General features: G+C 55.3%; 7 protein-coding genes across 7 annotated transcripts; 2 read left to right on the top strand and 5 right to left on the bottom strand.

Annotated features, from left to right (window-relative positions):
• Positions 1 to 174: 174 nt before the first annotated feature.
• Positions 175 to 2,962, bottom strand: CORC01_11864 (uncharacterized protein; the record flags this gene model as incomplete). Its single annotated transcript, XM_022623486.1, has 5 exons — positions 175 to 1,214; positions 1,340 to 2,458; positions 2,516 to 2,600; positions 2,657 to 2,739; positions 2,803 to 2,962. The coding sequence occupies 5 exons, from the start codon at positions 2,960 to 2,962 to the stop codon at positions 175 to 177; spliced, it is 2,487 nt and encodes an 828-aa protein (XP_022470026.1).
• A 1,683-nt stretch (positions 2,963 to 4,645) lies between these two features.
• Positions 4,646 to 6,119, top strand: CORC01_11865 (uncharacterized protein; the record flags this gene model as incomplete). Its single annotated transcript, XM_022623487.1, has 2 exons — positions 4,646 to 4,771; positions 4,836 to 6,119. 2 exons carry the CDS (start codon positions 4,646 to 4,648, stop codon positions 6,117 to 6,119), a joined length of 1,410 nt encoding a protein of 469 aa, XP_022470027.1.
• Positions 6,120 to 8,344: 2,225 nt separating this feature from the next.
• Positions 8,345 to 11,063, bottom strand: CORC01_11866 (uncharacterized protein; the record flags this gene model as incomplete). The annotated part of the gene is made up of 4 exons (XM_022623488.1): positions 8,345 to 8,532; positions 8,643 to 9,449; positions 9,516 to 9,948; positions 10,023 to 11,063. The coding sequence occupies 4 exons, from the start codon at positions 11,061 to 11,063 to the stop codon at positions 8,345 to 8,347; spliced, it is 2,469 nt and encodes an 822-aa protein (XP_022470028.1).
• Positions 11,064 to 11,945: 882 nt separating this feature from the next.
• On the bottom strand, positions 11,946 to 13,250 carry CORC01_11867 (peptidase C13 family protein; the record flags this gene model as incomplete). Its single annotated transcript, XM_022623489.1, has 2 exons — positions 11,946 to 12,660; positions 12,715 to 13,250. 2 exons carry the CDS (start codon positions 13,248 to 13,250, stop codon positions 11,946 to 11,948), a joined length of 1,251 nt encoding a protein of 416 aa, XP_022470029.1.
• A 641-nt stretch (positions 13,251 to 13,891) lies between these two features.
• CORC01_11868 (methyltransferase) lies at positions 13,892 to 14,581 on the bottom strand (the record flags this gene model as incomplete). Its single annotated transcript, XM_022623490.1, has 1 exon — positions 13,892 to 14,581. One exon carries the CDS (start codon positions 14,579 to 14,581, stop codon positions 13,892 to 13,894), a length of 690 nt encoding a protein of 229 aa, XP_022470030.1.
• Positions 14,582 to 17,172: 2,591 nt separating this feature from the next.
• CORC01_11869 (phosphoglycerate mutase) lies at positions 17,173 to 19,383 on the top strand (the record flags this gene model as incomplete). The annotated part of the gene is made up of 2 exons (XM_022623491.1): positions 17,173 to 17,207; positions 17,265 to 19,383. The coding sequence occupies 2 exons, from the start codon at positions 17,173 to 17,175 to the stop codon at positions 19,381 to 19,383; spliced, it is 2,154 nt and encodes a 717-aa protein (XP_022470031.1).
• A 752-nt stretch (positions 19,384 to 20,135) lies between these two features.
• On the bottom strand, positions 20,136 to 21,293 carry CORC01_11870 (uncharacterized protein; the record flags this gene model as incomplete). The annotated part of the gene is made up of 2 exons (XM_022623492.1): positions 20,136 to 20,803; positions 20,927 to 21,293. Coding segments are annotated over 2 exons (1,035 nt in total), but the record flags the coding sequence as incomplete, so codon positions are not given.
• Positions 21,294 to 21,393: the final 100 nt, after the last annotated feature.

Genomic DNA, 21,393 nt, shown 5'->3' on the forward strand with positions numbered 1-21,393 from the left:
ATGAACTATGACAAGTTACGATACCCTGAGGGAAAACGCTGGAGCGATGATTATGTGTGAATAATCTGCAAGTGAGCCGGGATTAAGTAAAATGCTTCCACGAGTCTGGCGCGAAATAAGAGCACAAAAGTATGACTACTACATCATTAGTCAGTTTCCGGTCCTTACTTCGAGTCAAATCTGAGCCAAAATCCTCCCCTGAATGTTCACAATCCGAACCTTGCGGCCTCCCGCTGCTCTGCTCCGAGACCTCACTACAGCCTCATTCACGACCCCCTGCTCATCCCATCCAAAGTCAACGACCCCGCCGCCCCGGATCCGCAACCCCTTTACGCTCCCGCTGCCCCACCTGGCCGGGATAGCGGGTCCGAGGACCACGGTCCTGACATCCTCTTCGTCCCCCACGGAAGGGGAGGCGTACGGCAGCGGCAGGTCAACAACCAGCATACTCAGCACCGCGCCCGCCAACCCGAAATTGGCATCAATCTGGAACGGCGGGTCGGTGGCAGAATACATGCTCAGCCCGTTGCCCGCGAAATTGACACTGATTGCGTAGCGGAGCTGCGCGTAGGCGCGCTCCGTGTCGTTGAGGCGGGCCCAGCAGGCTGCGCGCCAGACTTTGGCCCAGCCTGCGTTTGCGTCGGGGGCGTTGCCCATGCCTCTCGAGAGGAGGGTTTCCCGGACGGCGGATTGGAGGGGGAGGTTTGTCGTGTAGCCGGCGAGGAAGGCGGAGAGGGAGGCGCCTGGATACCAGCCTGTTAGGTGGGAGAGGTGGCGGTGCGTCGAGGGTTTGTCGGCGTTGTAGGGTGGTTCTTCGGGGAGCTTCCATTCCTTGAGGCCGCCCCAGGAGGCGATGTGGACGCCCTTGTCTAGTTTTGCGAGGGAGGCGGCCACGGCGTCGAGGAACTGCTGTGATTCGGGGGAAGGGGGATCGGGGAGGAAGGTTGCGCCGCGGAGGGTGTAGTCAAAGACTTGGTGGATCACTTGGTGGTAGTGTGCGCAGCCAAAGGTCGTGGGGCCGGTCTCTGGGCTGTTGCAGGGGTTTACGACGAGGGCCCCGTCGGAGGAGAAGGTGTCGTCTTGGAGCTGGGTGAGCCAGAAAGCGGCGACGCCCTTGATGAGGGGGTAGCCTTGGCGGGCGAACCAGGTTGTGTCTTGGGTGTATTCGAAGGCGTCGTAGACTTCTTGCATCATCCAGGCTGCTGCTGCTGGGTCTTGTGGGGGTGGGTTAGTCGCGAGGGGTTTTGGGTGATGATGATGGGCGAGACGGGGAGGGGAGACAGAGGGAATCTGAAGAGGGGAGGGGAAGACGGTGAGGTGTTCGAGTAAGTCTACTCACAGTTTGCCCACTCGGCGCCCTCCTTCAAGGCCGTATGTCCAAAGATATTCATCTCGTTGTGTACAACCCATCCGCTGGCGTTGTATATCAGCGCCGCGGTCTCGGTGCCCCTGGGCACCCAGGTATCCTCCATGTAATTCCACAGCGCGACCTGCGTCTCTGCGAGGCCCGTCTGGTCGGCGTGCCAGTAGTTCATCTGGAGGTTGATGTTGGCGTGGTAATCCGCGCTCCACGCGGGCGAGAGCTGCTCCGTCCAGCGGCCCTGGAGGTTGGCAGGGAGGGAATTCTCGCGGGAGGAAGCGATGAGGAGGTGGCGGGCGTAGTCAAAGAGGATGGCTTCGAGGTAGGGGTCGCCGGGGGAGGTGTAGAGGTATTCCTGGATGAGGTCTGCTGTTTCTCTTTCGGCCGAGGAGAGGGGGTCCGGGAGGGTCAGTTGGAAGGCGGATTGGAGGCGTTGGTAGTCTGCAATGTGGGAGGACAGGATGTCGGAATAGGGCTTTGAAGATGCGGCGGAGGAGAGGGTTTGGACGGTGGGACCTGGGTCTTGGCCTTTGAAGGAGTAGGAGTTTGCTGCGTTGCCTTTTTTCTGGTCGTAGTTTGTCTCGGCGCTGATGACGATTGTCAAAGTCTTTTGGCCTGTGCCGGGCGTGATTTGCATCATGCCGGAGGTTGTGCAGTTGGTGGCGGCGGCTGCGGACGCGGAGTCTCTGGACAACTTTGCGATGGAGTCGAACTTCATGCCCTCGGGCGGCCCGAGCTGCGTGACGCCGGTGAAGCGGACGTGATCCCCACCGCAGCTGGTGTTGAAGGTGTCGGTTGCGATGAGCTGGTTCTCGAAACCTATCGTGACGGCGGGCAAGGTCGCCACATGTATGGAGGCGGAAGAGGAGGAGGAGGAGGCGATGTGGTATACGCATACTTGGTCCGGGTACGAGCAGAGCTGTGTGATCTCGTAGTTTGCGGCGTTTGCGGTGAACTTTGTCGAGTGAACGCCAGTTGTCAGGTCGAGAGTCCTCTTGTAGGAGGTGTAGTTGCCCACGCCGTCGATTGTGACTGTCATGTTGGCTAGAACGCGGTTACCTCCGTAGTTCGCTCCCGAGCCGAGGATGGGGGAGACGTCTGATCTTGGGTGTTAGTAAAATTGATGAAAATCCAACCGAAAGAGCGGCCTTTTACCTCCGGTTCCATTCTCAAAGGTGGTTGAGCGGATCTTAGGAAGAGCTCCATACTTTGGCTCTGTAGGGTTGCCACCTGTGTAGTTCTGATGGAAGTATCTTTAGTAAGTATTCACTTCTCGTGTGGAAATCAGAGACTCACCGAAGCCTCAAAAGGGCCACCCGCCCACAGGGAGTCAATGTTCAAGTTGACCTTTTCCGCATGAGGCGGACCGAACGGGATCGCTGAGAAGTAGTCAACATCCTATTACGGTGGACGCTGATGAAGACCCTCGACTCGAGACGCACCCCCGAGTTTGCCGTTGCCAATAGGATAGCCAGTCTTGAGCAAGTATGTGTCGGAACTCGAATCTCCGTACGTCGTGGGGATCGAAGACCAGAGAGAACGGGCTTCGCACAACGCGAAGCTGGCACACAATGTCAGTGCCCAGCTCGACGTAGTCTTCATCATGGACGCAGCTTGAGATTGGTCCAACTTTACCTGAACAAATCTTTCAAAATCCGAATCGGATTTGAACTCTTTTTGAGGCCCAATCAACCCCGCATTTCCCACATTGAATCAATGACAGAATGTAGCTACGTAGTAAACGGCAAGATCAACTTGGTCTCGGGGAACGGGGAGTCGTGTTCAAGGCGGGGAGTAGGCTTGGTGGGTCGATTTGCTTGGTGCGCATACTTGGGGTGTCCGGTGATTTCCCTCCAATAAAGGGCAAAGAACATATTACTTTGTAGCTTGGAGTCTTGCTCCGCATTTCATGTCCTGTGCAAGATTCTACTATGGACTTGGCAAATCTATAATGCTTTGGGGTATCCGGTGAAGGGTTGATCAGTCCGGTTTGGGCCGGGGCCAGCGATTGCAACTGCGGGGTCTGGAGCCGAGAACCTGTTCCCCAAGATGCGAGTTGTGCAATGTGCATAGAGCAAGTGCATGAGTTGCCCGAGTATAGTAAGTGTTTCCGCAACGTTGTGGCCTTTGCCCCTCGTCTCTGTTGGACTAGAAAAGGTGAAATCGACATCGATAGACGATACTCATCGAGCTATATTGGGTCTTAGGAACGTGACAGAAGCCACTGGAGGTCAAAATTGATGTATGAATGAAGCGGGTCATGATCGTCAATTCAAGATCCAAGTAAAGACCTGCTAGAAGTAGTTAAGTCCAAGTTAACCCTGGAGGTAGGGAACGAGATGATTGTGACATGTACCTTGGTAGCCCGTCAAAGTCAAGATATTCCCAAGTAATCTTGAAGACGTGAAGTCAACCATGCATCACGCTCTCTTCTACGTATAGAGAGAACAGGCATAGAGTGTTAAGAGACGTCATATATCCAGTGGTGTATATACCTGTAGTTCCTCTGCAGAAAACCACTAATTAGATTCCAGAGGCCGTAAGTTGACTCACCAACGAAGAACACTGTATTACTCTGCAGAACAATAAACCTTACTTCTTCTTATGTAGTAATTTCGGTACTGGATTCGTAAGTTTTGTGGAAACCTCCACACCAGCACCTGGGCAGGGAGTCTGGGGAAGTCACGACCATACATTAGTGGCCTTTCAGCTCAGTCGTTGTGTCCTTGAGCAAGTTCAATCGTGGTTCAGTATTGACTCCTCATAGATTTGGAAATCTTTGATAAGTTCGGACGTTATTGGTATTTGTCTGCATTCTTCGATGAGTTCTGTAGCAAAAATCCCAGGTCCTGAATCTCGAACCCTAAGTCCCGAACTCTTGCCCCAAAACGAAGGATACTGTCCCTCATGAAACATATCTTCTTTGCAACAATCATATTTACATGACATCATCCGCTCGCGAACGGGTCCTGCTCTCTAATGAAGCTTAGTAATGCGTGCTACAAAGGATTCATCTGGTCGACTGTTAGCGCTTATAGGTGATCACCGCGAGAACTCATGGCCTTTGACGCTGCATCCAATAGAGTAACAGGATTATGCACCCGCCCACGTTCTAGCTCTCAGCCTAATCGGCCGAACGAGGAAATGTGGAGGTGATTGGTGTTGTTAGACATGTCTTCGGCGCGGAGAGCTCAGAGAAGGTCTCACACTTTAAAACCAACAGCATTGCCCAACCATAATGGCAAAACACCTCACGACTACATCATTCAATATTCTTGACGAAACATGGCATCGTGGCTGCAAGAGGTGCCGGCCCTGAGGGCAGATATCAATGGCGAGATTCTACTGCCCGGCGACGAGGGATACGAAGCAAGTCTGGTGCGGTGGTCCATCGTTTGCATCAAGCCAGCGGTGAGTTGCTCGATCCCAACCATACCCATTTCGTATGGGGGAAAAGTCTCTAACATGATTCTAGGCTCTAGTCATCAAGCCAAAGTCGGCCCATGATGTGTCGGCAGCGATCCGCTTTGCAACAAAACACAACATCCCCTTCACTACCTGCGGCGGAGGCCACTCTACCGCGGGAACCTCGTCCTCGGACGGCGGAATGGTCATCCATTTAGGCCACCTCCGTGACGTCACAGTCGACGCCGGGAAGCGTCTCGTCACGTACGGCGGCGGGTGTACTTGGAAGGACGTTGACAACGAGACTTGGAAGCACAGTCTCGCGACCGTCGGCGGCACCGTATCGCACACGGGCGTCGGCGGCCTTGTGCTCGGCGGCGGGCAAGGTTTACTCAGCGGACTTCACGGCCTCGCCGTCGACTGTCTTGTGGAAGTGGAGGTAGTCCTCGCTGATGGGTCGATCGTCACGGCGTCCGAGACGGAGAATGCTGACCTCTTTTGGGCGCTGCGCGGCGCCGGCGCGAGCTTCGGCATCGTCACTCGGTTTACTTCTGAGGTATTCCCACAGGGAAGAGTGTGGTATGGGGCTCTCATGTTCGCCAGCTCCAAGCTTCCTGATCTCCTTACTTGGGCCAACGAGTTTGTTGAGAAGATGGACGGGAAACAAGTCCTCATCATGGGATTTGCTTATGGCCCGCCGGGGCCCGATGCTAAGCCTTTGATTGTTGTGCAGCCGTTTCATAACGGCACAGGGCAAGAGGCCACCGGGGGTATCTTCAAGGGACTCCTCGAGGCGGGGCCGCTATTGAACATGACGAGCGAGATGGACTACCCAGCAGCCAACACGTTACTCGACGAGCTCCAGGGGCCCGGCGCGAGACGGTTGATGGGCGGGACGAATGTCACCGCGCCGTTTGAGCTAGAAAAATGGGAAGAGATGAGCAGGGAGTTCTACTCGCGCGTCGACGAAGAGACGGCCGCGGGCAACGACATGCATGGAAGCATCCTAGCTGTTGAAATTTATAACAAGGATAAGGTGGTGAATGTGCCGTTTGGGGCGACGGCGTACTCGAACCGCGGGACGTACTTTGACTGCATGGTGTTGACCTGCTGGACAGACCCGGCCAAGGACGGGATGATCAGGAGCTGGAATCGGGCTTTGTCGGTCAAGATCAAAGGAGAGAACCACACCGGCGAGAGTGGAGGTGTGGGACAGTACAATAATTATGCCAGCAGCGATGTGGGTGTCAAGGAAGGATTCGGACAGAACGCCAAGAGGTTGGTGGAGTTGAAGAGCAGGTATGATCCGGAGAACAGGTTTTCGCGCAGTCCTTGGAAGATTGTTGCGTCGTAGAGGAGATACACGGCTCTATAACAAGTCTAGAGGTTGGTGGTGTGCAGAATAACTGATTTCCATACAGGCAACAAGTTTCCAGAGACTTGAAGTGATTCCAATTGCGTTGGATCTTGTTTAGCGATCTCATTCAATCAGGGGGACGGGGAGAAATCGAGATTCTGTGATGAGATGGGTGACGATCTATCCAAGGAGAATCTTTCAAGAGGGCCACGTTTCCGACCCTGCATTTAGAAGCGCCAGATAAGTTCTTGTACGGAAGTCGTCCCAAACTTCGAAAAGGAGAGTATTAGTTCAAAAGATCGAGCTTTCGAAGCAACCCTGCCACCACTCCTCATGACAAAGGAGCATCTTATATGAAACTGCCTTTCTATTGGTGGGCGGCTAATGATACACGCCCAGTGAATAAACAGGAAGAAATTTTTGCAACACTCCTAATTCATGAGTGAACAACCTCTTGATTCGGAAGTGAAAGTCATAGAATTAATAAAAAGGCCAAGCGCGTGCTGCCCGGCATCTCCAGCGGTTCTTGTCGGAAAAGCGTGGAACGGATGCGAGTCACAAGATTCCCTTGCAAGGTGACGCTGCCATTGCTTTGTTGAAATCATCTACGTATTCACCCATTACCTCGAAACGAACGGTCTAGAGCAGCCAACTGCCCTTTTGTAAAGACTGCCAACATCAACTGCCTCTACCCGCAGCCTACCTCCCTTTGGCTGGTCATCCATGACAACCCGGCCAAGATCTACCTCGAGGTCCCAGGCACTGTCCATAATCATCAGTTTCTAGAACGCACCCACCTTCTGTTCATGATCAACCTTTTCTTGACCCTTTCACAGCTGGGTCACGCATAGGGTATCTTGATGCCTTCTGGACAACGCAAATCAGTATTTAATACGATGTAATCCCCTCCAGGACGAAACTTACCTACTTTCCCTCATACCTACATCCCACTTCCAAGTTTCACCCAACGTGCTTCGTCAGATTTTTTCTTCTTCTCAGTATCCCAACCCCCTCACCCGATCAACAAAGCACGTCGCAACCATGAAGGTTTTCAACGTCGCCTTCGGTCTCGCTATCATTGGTATCGCGGCCTCGGCTGGGTCAGAGCAGGATCAGTGCCTCTGCATAGAGAAGCGGTGCTCAAATTTCGACATGAATAAAGAATTTCCTCCGAATTCAAAGCAATACCCAAGTATATTGCACGCCGAATGTCAAGACGCGTATGGGGATATATGGGCGAGCAAGCTCGATCTCAAGCATTGCATCGTGAACAACCGAGGCCAGCTCGAGTGGCGCGACAAGTTGAGTCAAACACATTACCGAAGCTCTAGCAGTCTGAGATTTGTTACCTGGTCAGTTCTGTTTGCTGACCTGTAGAATAATATGAAAAGTGGTGGCCACAATGCTCAATGGTGCATGGTACAAAACCCCCCCGCAGGTCAACCTATTCCCATGAAATGCCGGGTGCCAGGCACGCCGGGCAATGAGGAGAGCACCCCCGAGCGAACCTTCAATCTCTGTAAGCGCTTCACTCGTCTGGCCTCTCCGTTCTCGACTGACTTCTCTTCTCTGTGAAGCTGAGAAGATCTGGGTTGACAGGAAGGGCATTCTCGGCTGCTACACACACACCGGCACGGCGACACGCCTCTTTGGCGGCCCGATTGCGACTACGACTACGACTAAGACTGCGACCGCGGCTGCAACTGCGATGACGATTACGACGACGTTTATGGCTGTGCCGCCTTGAGGCAGTTGCAAGAATGCCAATCAGTTCCTCTACCTATTGTGTGTCAAAGCTGTTCTTTTGTCCCAAAAAAAAAAAACCAAAAAAAAACAGGCACGCACCAAGTAATAGTCCCGTCGGGAAGGTATGGGAAGTTGAAAGTCATGGGCGGTCATGGGCAAGCGGTGCACATCTGGCTATACACGTAGTCATCCATAGCGTAAACGTATAAGAATGTCTAAAGATGATTTTCACCCACTCTCTTGGAAGTGAAAATGGCATCGACACAAGATGACCGACCGGATAAACTTGGTGGACCTTGACGAAGCAAGAGGTAGCATCCCATTTCTTACGGCCCATGTTCTAGAGAGCTTGTTCCAAACCAGTGAGATTCCACTGGGTCAATGATACGGTCTGACAAATGAGTAGAGTCTGCTATCACCAGAAAGACTCCAGGCCCGTCTGGAATCGTCCGCAGCTCGTTTTCTTTAAGTCCTGTTTACACCACAAACTTGCCACCGCACCCACCACAAGCTTCCTCAGGGGCATCAACCTTGGCATCAGGGCCCAGATGCTCCTGCGCGATCTTGACGACCCCCTTCGCCACGAGACACCGCAGGCCGCAGACAGCACAGGCTCGCGAGATGCCCGGCGCGAGGATCGCGAGGCCGGTTGCCGCACAGGTAGCTATTCCTCAATGTCAGTGGAACACCATCCTCTCCAAAAAAAAAATAAAAAATGAAGCAAGAGTCCCATTGGAAGGAAAAGGGAGAAGCAGAAAGCAAGGCAGGACTCACCAAATATATGCCCCCTTTCGCAAATGGACTCCTTGCCCTCATCGACGAGAGACGCGTGACAAAACACGCACGTCTGCTTCCTCTTGACCTCCTCAAACCTCTTGCGCAACGAAACATCTCCCGCCCTCGCCTCATCCCCAGTGTCCAGCGTCCCAGGAACGGCAGGTCCGCCAGCATACATCCAATCCCACATCTTGGCCTCGGTGCTCTGCCTCTCCCAGTACCGCAACCTACTCGCCCTACCACCGTCGTCCCCTCCATCGACATCCATCCCATCACCGTCGCCTGCCGCTGCAGCCAATGATGCCAACGTCGCCGCCCCATCCCCGCCGACCCGGCCCCCAAACATGACCTTGGTTTTGACCGTCTTCTCCGGCTTCTGCGTACTATGCTGCGATACCAGCACGGCGCTCATGCCCCCGGCAGGCGTCATCGTCATGCCCCACATGCGGACGCGGTGCGGGTGGATCTGCTCACCCGCGTCCTCGGGCAGGTCAAAGTCGTCATCGTCATCGTCTTCAGAATCGTCGTCGTCTCCCGAGGCCACGGACTCGCCGTCCCCGCCACCCACTGCTGCGCCGCCGACGACGCCGCCGCGGCCGAGCATGGCGGCTGGCACCGAGAGCTTGACTGTCGAGGAGACGATCTCGGCCCACTTGGGGAGGGATTCGGGGGCCGGCGAGGAGGACCCGTCGCCTGTGCTTTGCTGGAACCAGTTGTCGTTTGTTGCTGTTGCGGAGAGGCGGATGAGGGAGTAGCCTGGGGCTTTGGTTTGTTTTGATAGGTTTGGAGGGTGGATTATAAGGCCTGGTTGATAGAAACTATGAGCTTTTTGACTCCTAGTTGCAAAGTTGATCTGGAGGAAACACTTACTTGTGATGGGATTCGTTGCGTCTAAGGAGGTTGTATCTTCAGGATACGTCGTCTTGCATACACTCGTATCATGGCACTCCTTCGCCGTGCCCTCGGGCCCGTTGAGTGCGACCTGGAAAGGCGAGGCCTTGAACGGAGACGCAATGACGCCCCTGCAGACCTTGACGTCGTCTCGGTCCCAGACGGCGTCCTCCCACTCGACAAACGCGTCGGATAGCAAGTTTGTGCAGATGCCGGTGACGTCCGCCTCCTCGACGGCGACCTCGCCAGCAGCACCGCGCTTCCAGTCGCCGGGGATCGTGATCCTGCGGAAGCCGACGTAGTTCCTGGCGCAGTACGCGAGGATGGCGGTTCTCGTGTCGCCCGAGTGTAGCCAGGGGCTCCATTTCAAGGAAAAGGCCGAGGTGTAGGGGATGTAGTCGGGGTCCAAGAGCTACACATTGTTAGCCAACCCCCTCTTCAGGGGAGGAAGTTTCCGTGTAGAGTGACACGGTTAGAGACACTCACGCCTGAGCTCGGATGCGGGCCCCTCCCATCAAACCTCGCAACCTCCTCAACCTCCCACACATACGACCCGGCATCCGACTGATCGTCCGTCTCGTTGGGGAGGTAATACTGCGCGCTCAGCACGACAACCTCTTCCTGGTCCGTCGCGTACGCCAAGAGAGCTTGCCCGGTCCCAATCAGTCTCGCCCAAGAGAAAGAACGGATCTTGTCCCTCGGCAAATACGCCTCGTCCCGCTCGGCGTCCGGGTCCGGCAGCGGCAAGTTGGCGCCCAGACCCCAGAGGATCCTCCAGTCCCTGAAATTCCTCATCCGGGCGCCGAGATCTACGCTCCCGCCGCCGCCCTCACCGATGACGAGGAGCGCGCCGTTGGTGAGCATCACGGCGAGCACGGCGCGCAGGTTGCGGCCTAGGTTACCGGGGGACCACTCGATTGCGACGACCTGGTTCAGCGAGGCGCCGTAGCCAGTAACGGTGCCTGAGCCAACGCCCTCGAAAGCGGAAGAGGGGTCTGCGACCGCCTCGCTGCCGCCGCCGCCGCCGCCGCCGGCTGAGGCGGCCCAGTCGTCGTCGTACGAGGGCACGGAGAGGCCGCGCGCGGCAAATAGCGCGGCGTTCATGCGCGGGTCGGGTTTGCGGGATGTCGGGATGCGGAGCTGGAAGGTGTAGAATTGCTGGCGGTACATCTTGTCGCCATCCTGCGCGTCGGCGGCGGCTGCGACGGCTGCTGCTACGCCAGCGGGGTCCGCGTCTGCTACTGCGGTCTGTACATCATTGCCGCCGGTCTTGGGAGGCTGCTTGGTGGTCGTCGTCGGCTCCTCTGGCGTGGGGAACTCGGGAAGGAAGACGTGGATCGAGTCGTCGGCAGCGACGGCCAGCTCGGCGTCGCAGGAGAAGGTGAGGGCGTGGCTCGCTAGGGGCCGGGACTTGAGGGTGAGTGTCTTGAGGGGCGGGATCTGGTTGCCCGAGACGTGTGTCAGCGGTTCTTCGTGGCTTGGGGAGTTGAGGTTGAGGGTCTTTGAGAGGGCGATGATGTCGTCCATGACTAATGACTTCAGTAGTCTGAGGGATTCCGTATGGGAAAGAAGTCTTATATAGAAGTCTGACGATGGATTATAGAGGACTGCTGCCAAATTTTTTTCTTTCGAGATGGGAGGATAATAGGTTGGTTGAGGGAGTTGAGTGCCAGACCAGAGAGAGAGAGAGAGAGAGAAGAAGAATGATCGACGGAAGAATGAAGGCACCACTACATTGCCGAAGTGAGAGGGAAATATATCTATCCCATGGAGAATTGTGGCCAGAATGAAGAAGACATCGCCTCACCCCATCTACCACTTACACGAGGCCGCAGTGAGGTGGAGGGAAACCGCTGTAAGCGTGAGATGTAGACGAGAGGGAGAGCGATGTTCCGGGGCAGGACCCAAACTATAAGCAAGAGAATGGAAGGAAATCACGACACCAACCTTTGAGTTATCCATTTTCGCAGATTACGGGATATCTGCGTCCCTCCATGAAGGATATGCTGGGGTTGTTGGACTGTTGTGAAGCGCACTGGCTTATCCAGCAAGATTTTAGAGTGGATGAAATCACCTCGGTGAGAGGCCTCGGTGAGCACAGGTGAGGAACCCGGAGAGTGCACGGATGGAAATACTCCGGATAAATGCGATAGCAATCGCAGCAGCGAGGCATTGAAATGGGACACTATTGACATGAGGGCGAGGGATGGGCGATTTGGCACCGTTGCGAATTCTTCTAATCAATTCTGAATCGGTCATGAGCTTTCGCTGTCCATAATGTCCAACACCGACTCCAAAGCTATGAATGAACCATTCCCTTCTCTATCCCAAGAAACGCCAGGCTTGATACACTTTGGGCAAGTCAACTAAAGACATAAAATTACAAAACATAGGAATTATGAATAAAATCTATGCCTTCACGGTAGCATGGCCATTTTGACCCATCGTCGTCTTGGTATCATCGGCCCTCCTCTTTGGTGTCTCGTAATATGATCCCAGAGCCCAAAGCAGCGCGCAGCCGACCAAGGCCGTAGCTCCAATAATCTTCTTCTCCCACCAATTCTCATTCGTGAGGGGCTTGGCCATCTGCACTCTCTTGGCCCTTGTCTTCACGTCCGGCGTCTGACCCTTGGCGTTATCCGCCAACGATGCATTCTTGGCCGCTGCATCGGCCTCATGCGCCCGCTGCTTCAGCGCAGCAATCTTCTGGCTGAGCTCCAGCAGCTCCTCGTCGAGTACCATGTTCTTGGCCCCGTCGACCTCGACGTTCTGCACGTTGCCAAAGAAGTCGGTGATGCGACGGCTCCGTGCGGCATCGGCGCCGCCGGGGAACAGGTCGTAGCGTACGCCCGCGTGCGAGTGGATCTTTTCGTAGGTGTAGCTGTCGAACAGCTCGCCGACCGTCTTCTTGGAACTCAGGTCTTGGACTTGCGATTCGAGGAACTCTAGGTTGTAGTATGTGTATCGGTCGATGACGGCGACACCGACGTCGTTGTCGGCGTGGTGTGAGTAGGATGACTGATCGAGCTCCGAGGAGCCGGTCGCGATGATGTTGGGGGAGTAGAGCTTGCTGTACATTGTGTTCGCTTGGCAGGTGTCGATCATGAAGAGGATCTCGTGGTATCTGACCAGTCAGCATTCGTCGTCGCACTAGCAAGTGTGCTTGGTATCCAATCACCTCTTCTTCTCCCACATCTGCTCAAAGGCATCAGCCAGATCAAAAGCACCGATCTCCTCTGCATCCTGAAACTTTAGGAATTCGTTTCCACCATGGCCCGTCATGTATACGAGGATGTTGCTTCGATCGTCCGTCAGCAGGCGCTTGCTGCGGGGCATCTCATCGCCGACGCGATCGGTCAGGAGACGAATAAAGTTCTCGACGGTGACCTCGTAGCCGCGGTAGTCCACCTCGATGTTGTCGCCGTACAGATCGACAGCGCGGTCCGAGTTGCTGTAGACGGTTCCGGGGAAGGCATTGCGCGGGTTGCAGGCCATATCGTCGGGAAGCATGAGAATGATTTGCGAGTCGGGGATGCCGAGGCGCTTGACGGTGCGGTAGATGGAGAGTACATTGGCGAGGTGGCGGTAATTGAACCAGAATCGCGATGTGCAGACGAGGACGGCCCAGTTGCTCGTATGCTCGGCGAGCACCGCGGGGGCGAGTGTCGAGGCAACCAGCAGGACTGGTAACTGGAGGAAACGTGATAGCTTCATGATGGATCTGAGCCGAATCGAATAAGTTGCGGAAAGCAAGGAGGTATTACAAGGTCGTAGACGGTTTCGCAAGGGAGACGAAGGAAGTTGGAAGGTTCTCACGACGGGCTGTAGAAAGTCATTGACCAACAGCTTGGTAAGGGGCCCGCCACAGAGCTTCGCCCTGACCAATGTAGCCTTAGTAAGCCGATCGGATCCCTGGCGCACAGACCCTTGCCCCTCCACCGGGGAAACGCAGTACTACTCAGGTACCGTTTCTTCATTGAAGAGACTCTAAAGTGTTTTACATTTGCACAATGCCACCGAGCTCAAGAAAATTGGGACTCTGTTGTGTGTGGACAGGGAATAAAGGTCACGCTCATTGTCGAATGATGAAATTGATAAATTGACCGTGATGACTTTTGCCAATGCCTTCTTATGCTCGATATTGAGAAACCGATATGTACCTTGACGTACTTGTTTACAGAAGCGAAACCCCACCAGTTCAAGGTACTTGGTACCTTAACTTGGACAAACCTTGACATCCCGTCACGTCTAAGTAGGACATGGCGGGAGGATGCCTCTGTGATATCCGCTTGATGTTGAATTTTCCGGGAACCGAGTTGAGACGATAGATATCATTGGATAAGTACCCTTGATGCTTATTTCTTCGCCATGACCCATAGGAACTCAGCGTCGTCCTTGTCATCGACGATATCCTTCACGATGACTTCCAGCCCGGCCTCCTTGATCTGTTCCACAGTAGCGTCGGCTCCCCAGCCGCTCCAGTACATCCATCCCTTCTCATGAAGCCATTCCTCATTAACGACGGCGGGCAAGTCCTTGGACGCAAAGTTGGCGAGCAAAAAGCCGCCGGGCTTCAGCCACTTTGCGACGCGACGGATCATCTCGCTCTGCTCCTCGCGGGGCAGGTGGATGATGCTGTACATGCCGATGATGGCATCGAAGGAGCCCTCGGAGAACTCGAGCTTCATCATGTCGCCCTCGACAAAGGAGACGCGGTCGGTGCCGTGCTTGGCGAGGTTCTCCTTGGCGACCTCGATCTGGGTGGTGGACAGGTCGTTGGCTGTGACGTAGGTCTCCGGGGCCGTGAGGAGCCTCTCGGTGACGGGAAGGCCGCAGCCGCAGCCCAGCTCGAGGACGAGGGACATTTGGCCCGACAGTGGCTTGGCGGTGAGGAGCTTCTCCATGAGCTTCTCGAGATACTCGATGCGGAGAGACGTCTGGCGGAGAGTCCACTCATTGTATTCGGTGGCGATGGCGTCGTAGGACTCCTTGACACGAGACTTGATGTCGGCAGAGGCCTGCTGGTCCTTGGGGGCGGTGGCCATCTTTGTGACCGTTGTTATTTTGAATCCTGAAAGTTTGTCTATGGACTAGTGTGTATCACAAAGTGGCGGTTCAGCTGCTTTGCTCTGACAGCTTGGCGAACGTGGAGAAGAAAAGTAGTATGTAAGAGTTCGTTCGATGCTGGAGTGACGAAGAGTGAGGTGTATGGGCTTGGGTCTATCCTTCCATGCTATCCGCAGCCTCAATCTGATGTGGCTTTTTAAGGTTGTTTGTGCGCAGAGGCATTGCACTGTTTTTGAGGAAAAGGACTTTTGTATATTTGAGTCACTTGGCCGGCAAGATCAATAAGAGTCACTCGGTCTGTCCATGCAGGATATCCAGCCTATACATTGCGATACTTCGGAGGCTCAGGTGGGATGTGGCTTTACACGGGCCACTTTGCTTTGCGGGGATTAGCTCATGTCGCTGAGAGCGATGCCAGAAGTGGCTGGTGGGGTTTCTCCGGACAAGGGACGAAGGTCGAGATCCATTTGATGTGGAGGAGTCAAATCTGGACGGGCCCATGGACCGAGCAGAACCTGGACAAGTTCGGAGCATTCAAGCCCGAGGTGGTGAATCTCTCTGCCGCCCGGGCTGGTAGGCAGTGAGCGGCAGGCATGGCAGGTTGCTCATGATCATCTCGATGACTTGCGTCAGGATCGTGTGATTTTAGTCAATGTTGATGGCGGCTATGCTGTTTGCATCCAGGCCGGAAACTCGTGATCAGGTACAAAGAATGCAACGATCGGCCCAACAAAGGCACTTGGGAGTGGAATTGGAATTTTCACAGATTTTGCCCGTACCTACCTACCTGAGATACGTAGCTTTCCTTCCTTGCCCTGGCCGTTGGAGTCTGATTACCTAAGCTAATTCTTTTGGCCAAACCTCAGCACCTGGCATTTTCGGACATTGGCTCGTCGTCGTGCTCGTCTAATTTTTTCTCGTCTCCCCACGTGCCATGATTATGTTTGGCGCTAAAAACCGAAAGCGGGACAATCACATGCACAAAGAGCGAAATGAGCCTTCTCGTTGCATTCTGCACTGTTCCGCAAAGCAAACCTGGTCCATAATTAGGAGCCTTGGACTGTTACCTTTGATCCATCGGCTGCAGATGCATCAGTCAAGAGAAAGCCGACTACAACCCTCATCCCCCCTTTCTTAAGACTGAAGCGGCGAGTGGCAGTGGAATGCTCGTCTCCAACGGCCGACGCGCGTGGCGTACATAGTAGCAGCAAGCAAGACCCTGTCTTGTCTCCCGTCGTGTTCGTCTCCGAGATGCTTGAAGTAGCAGCACAGCTTCGGCAATAGCAGTGACACTTCAACCCCCCTTCTGGTGGATGATCTCCCCTCCCTCGCAGTGTCTTCCCGGCCTGTCACTCGTCGAACGCCTCTGCTACCCCTCCAACTCTCCAACCCTTCCCCTTCGTTGACGCACCAGACATCACCACACCACCATTGGCCCATCGTCTGACCCTTGACTCTTGTATAGCCGGTAGGCGTCCGTGTGGTCAAGGGTTTGGATGCATCTTGTCTGGAGTGGCATGCCTCGAGTCCTTGCATCATCGTGCCTTTGCAGTCCGTTAGAGCAGCAGGCAAAGTGACAGAGCAGAATCTGCCCCGCCTCGCCCGCCTCGCCCGCCTCGCCCGCCTTTGGTAACTACCTTATGCTTCGTACTGTGCTTCGTACCTGAGGTTGCTTTCTTTTGTTCGTTCTGCGAGCTGCACGACCGACTTGCGTCTGCGCCTGCGCCTGCGCCTTGACCGTACAGGTGGCCCCTGTCTGCACCTTCCACGGCTGGATAGGTACCTGGATACCTGGATACCCGGGCCTTGGGCGGGATCCGATCGCAAATTAATACCCTCGAAAAGCCTGGCCGTTTTTCACGACAGGGTGTCCATCGATTTCATTCTCCACGACGTCTCTCTCCTCGCTCTCCACCGGCCGATGACCGATGCTCATTCTCGGTTCAACGGTCTCCATCTACCTACTGTTAGTCCCAGCAGCTTAGCGCTTGCGACGTCGGTGCCAACTGGTCGGAGAGGGGCTCCCAAACACCGGATGACCGACGTAAAACTCGTGGCAGAAATTCTGAAATCCGCTCCCTCCTCCGCCCGCCTCGCTGCTTCTCGGCGCCTCGCTGCCTCGCTACCTCTCTCCTTCTCTGCCTCTCTACTTCTCGACTCGATTTTTTTCTCTTCTGATTACTCAACCTTTGTTCGGCTGTTTCTACTTCGACTCCGCACATCCCGAAATACACCAACTTGAGCATACAAAGTGCATCAACTCCCAAAAATATCGAGGCTTCCCCCACAGCTCTAGTCTGTTCGCTCGCCCGTGCCCTCTCGGTCCTCCGCCGCCGGCACCTCGAAGCTTATTCCGCCTGCCCAAGCCATCCGATCCTCTAGGTCCGCAAGGTGGTGGAAGGTGTCTTGAGCCGCATTTCCAACCGTCGTCATTTGACCCACCGTCTGTTTTTCTTCGCTACTAGAGGTTGTCACATACGCCGTTGATATTCCATTGCATTCTCCCCCACGCCGACTTCCGTACATATTCTGAGTGCGCTTCCGCATCCTCACCTGCATCGCCAACAACATGGGGCGCCCACCGGCGTACATTTTCGTGGTCAGGTAAGCATGCTTTCCTATTACGCCTGCAAGCTTCTAGAAGGCTAACAATACTACAAGGCACGGCGCACGTCTCGACGCCGCTGACAAGAAGTGGCATCTCACCTCCCCGACTCCTTACGACCCTCCTCTGACCTACGGCGGCTGGCAGCAAGCCAAAGCACTTGGCATCCGCATCGGAAATATACTTAGACAGGCTGAAGCCGACATCGACGCAGATCCCATGTTTACCAACGGTCGCAATAGTTCTGTCGACTCGCAGAAGAGGCGTCGCAAGTTCAAGGTTGTCCTCCACAGCTCCCCGTTCTTGCGATGCGTCCAAACCTCTGTCGCCATCAGCGCGGGCCTGGGACAGGGACCTCCGCCAGGCACTCCCTCATATTCGATGCCCTCGCCCAGCGCGAACCCTTCCGCTTCACCCCTCGTTCTTCCAGCTTCCGTGGCTGAGGAAGTTGATCCGCTCTCCACCGATACGAACGGTACCAAGTCTGAGCAGTCCAAGAAGAAGATCAAAAAGTCAACTTTGCGCCTAGACGCCTTCTTGGGCGAGTGGCTGTCCCCGGAATACTTTGAAATGATCACACCGCCGCCGGGCTCTGCCATGATGCTGGCTGGAGCAAAGGCGGATCTGCTCAGACGGGAGAACATCCATGCTCACGACCACGTCCAGGAGCACTCCCATCACCATGCAAACTCAGTTGGCCAAGCCCAGAGTCAGCTGTGGAACAGCCCAAAGTTCAGAGCCGTCCCCGAAAGGTCCGGTTCGACGGACTCCAACTCACCATCCATCTTGGGTCTCGAAAACCTCTCTGCCGTGGGCGGCGCTCTGCCACGGAGTCGGGCTGATAGTACGACCAGCACCTCCAGCCAGCGAGTCCGTTTCACGCTCCCAGAGCCTGCGAACCCGAACGACGGATACGTAGGTCCCAACCCCAACTACGCTATTTCACCAAATCACAAAATCCCCGACGGCTACGTTGCGCATGCGCGAGATGCTTGCGTATTAGTCGATTATCAATGGGATTCGATGCGGGAGCCTCTCGACTGGGGTGATGGTGGCAAGTATGGCGAGGAATGGACAGCTATGCACCACCGATTTAGAAAGGGTGTTCAAAAGTTGGTGGACTGGTACACCATAGCTGAGCGCCCCGCCGAGATGGTCACCAAGGTGGTCAAGACGTCTCAGAACGGCGACGCCGAGTGTGCTATTGACGACGAGGACGATGACGACGTGGAGCCGGTGGTTATCCTTGTATCTCATGGTGCTGGCTGCAATGCTTTGATTGGCGCCATCACGCATCAGCCGGTTCTCATGGACGTGGCGATGGCTTCTTTGACAGTGGCCGTTAGAAAGCCCGGCCGAGACTCCGAGCCTTCCGGCTTGGATACACCAATGTCAGAGCCTGATGTCGACCCAATGTCCGGCACCAAAGGCATCATACCAGTTCACCACTATTACGATCTCAAGCTATTTGCAAACACCGAGCACCTGCGCCAGCCCGTCTCTGCCACTCACAATCTGTCCAGGGCACCCTCTACAGCCTCAAACCACTCACAAAATGGACAGTCTCACCCGCGGGGTCGCATCTCGACAGTGGGATCCTCCTACACACCGAGCCCGATCAAATTCAATCCCGACTCGTTTGATTTTGGAAGTCGAAGCAACTCGGCAAACGCGAACCTGGGCAGCATGCGCCGCGTTTCGAATAACACATACTCCCTTCCAAGGACGCCCGCGCTCAACACGACCGGAATCACAGTCGGAAGCGGCGCAACAAGCTTTACGAAGCCATCGCCGACGCTCTCCGTTGGGCTGTGGTCTCCAATCACACCGAAGGAGACAGAAGAAGACGACGATGAGGACGACGACATCTTTCCAGACTTTGACCACCGCAAGAAGTTAGCCGCCCTTTCCAAACCTGGCCCGGAGATTGTCAAGCCTCCGACTCCGGAGAGAAAGGAGCCGCAGCTCGGCGGGCCGGCAAAGGTCCCCCTCAGGCTGCAGGAGATCTCCCGCCCTACTTCGAGCGACGGCACCGACGAGGAAAACAAGATTCCTCAGCTGGGCACTTTTGCCAATGGTGGTTTATGGGGAGCGCCGCGCCCCTTGGGAGGAACGGAGATTCTGCGCGACATGACAACTTCGAAGCGGCGCTGGACCGTAAATGAGCGCACCTGAGAGGTGGTTCTATTTTTCAGCGATGATTGCATTGCGACGCGGTATGAAGCTATGATATCGTACGGAAACCCGCGATATAGAAACAGTACAGCATAACACAGCATAGCATGAACGCCATACCTTACAGCGCAAAAGCATATGCCGTTACAGCAGCAACGGGACGGCTGCATTTCTGGGCGGCAAAGGACAAATCTCAACTTTATTCATTATGGCATTGCGTGGTTGACGCGAGAGAGATAAAAGCTTTTGGGCAGTTCCAAAACATGATAGATCATTTTTAATACCACAATAGGGAGGGGGATAGCATCAGCAAAAGGCTTCTGCCTTTTCTTCGAGCTTCCCCCAAAACGGCCACCACAGACAGAGTTCTTATGAAGGCATGGATGGATAGCATAGATCAATGAAATCATAAAAGTTTAAAGAACAACTACTTGCAATGTATGTGTGTACCTATATGAGCAAAAAACTCACAAGTTGTGTATTGCACGGGTTCAATAGCGGACTATCCGCTTCTGCGCTTCTATTCATTTTTGGCATGACACAAGGGAAAAGTATCTTGATAATAGTATAGTGTAAGAACTCATCACGAGTGCCTCCCGTCTAAAACGCCCCGTGTACTCCTCTCCACACTACTAACCATCATCGCCCTCCTCTTTCCTTTCCCTTCTTTCCTTTCTCTTCTCATCTCATCCTTCCAAAAAGGCTACCGCGACGTAACCGACGCAACGTTTCTCCATATCATTTTCATCTGCTTAATCAAACGCCTTATTCATAGCCTGGTGCGCAAGCTCAACACCGAGGAAAGTAGCTGCGTTGGCAGGCACAGCTCTCGCGAGGGCGGGTCCGAAGCCGGGGAAGAAGGCCTTGAAGCCCCCGCGGCCGTACACCTCGCGCACCACGCCGCCGAGCGTGACGTTCCCCTCGGCCGTCTGCAGGCGCGATTTCACCGTATCGACGGGGAACACGGGGATCCACATGGCCACGCCGGCGGCAGCGCCCGCGGCGGTGACGGCGAGGAGGGAGAGCTCGCCCGACGCCTTACCCGTGACGGGGTCCTTGGGCGTCAGGCGGCGCTTGATGTACTCGTAGGCGGCGAAGTAGGCGGCGGACCCGGGCCCGTCGCGGGCGAGGGTGGCGACGGAACCGCGGAAGACGGAGCGGAGTCCGCCTTCTTTGTAGAGCTGGCGGACGACGTCGGTGCCGCCCTTGTATTTGGGGGATTCGCCTGGCTGCAAGCGCTGGGACTGGACTTGGAGGATTACTTTTACGCGTTCAAAAGGGGCGGTGATGGCGGTCATGGGGATGGCGGAGAAGAAGCCTGCCGCGGAGACTTGGGCTATGGAGAGGGGTGCGTCTGGGGTGGAGGAGGTTGCGCGGACGAGGGTTTTGCCTAGGTCGTACGCCCAGAAGGAGACGGCGACTGGTCGTAGTGGTTTTGTGTTAGTTGAATCTCTGGTGATTGATTGCTTCAGGGCCGGAGGAGGCAAGGGAGGAGGCAGGCATGGAGAGAAAATGGGGGGAAAAGTTGGGAAGGAAAACGTACACATTGGTGTGACGCCGACGAGGGGCGCGCTGACGCCGGCGTAGAGACCCCTCCGGAGCCCATCGCGGGCGACGCTTTTGCGGACGACGTCGACGGCGGAGGAGTAGACGCCCTTGTCGGCGGTCTGGAGGCGGACCTTGACGAGGTCAAAGGGGTGGCCGACGACGACGGCGCAGATGCCGCCGAAGCCGCCGGCGGCGAGGGAGCGGAGCTGGGTCGCGAGGCCCGAGGCGGCGGCTTTGGTATCGGCTTTGAGCTCGTCTTTGGACTCGGGGATGTGGGGGATCTTGTCGGCGATGGGGTTCGGGAGGGAGGTTTGGAGGGTTGAGTTGAGGGACGCTGCGGCGTCTGTTTGGCTGGGGTCTGGAGCTATAAAACCGGGCGTTAATACGGGCTCGGAGCTGGGATCATCGACGTTTAAACTCAGGAGACCCAAGGCGCTAGTGCACCATCTTTGACACGTCGAC

The sequence above is a fragment of the Colletotrichum orchidophilum genome (assembly GCF_001831195.1).
Source record: "Colletotrichum orchidophilum strain IMI 309357 chromosome Unknown Scaffold_135.1, whole genome shotgun sequence".
In the NCBI taxonomy this organism is placed as follows: domain Eukaryota; kingdom Fungi; phylum Ascomycota; class Sordariomycetes; order Glomerellales; family Glomerellaceae; genus Colletotrichum; species Colletotrichum orchidophilum.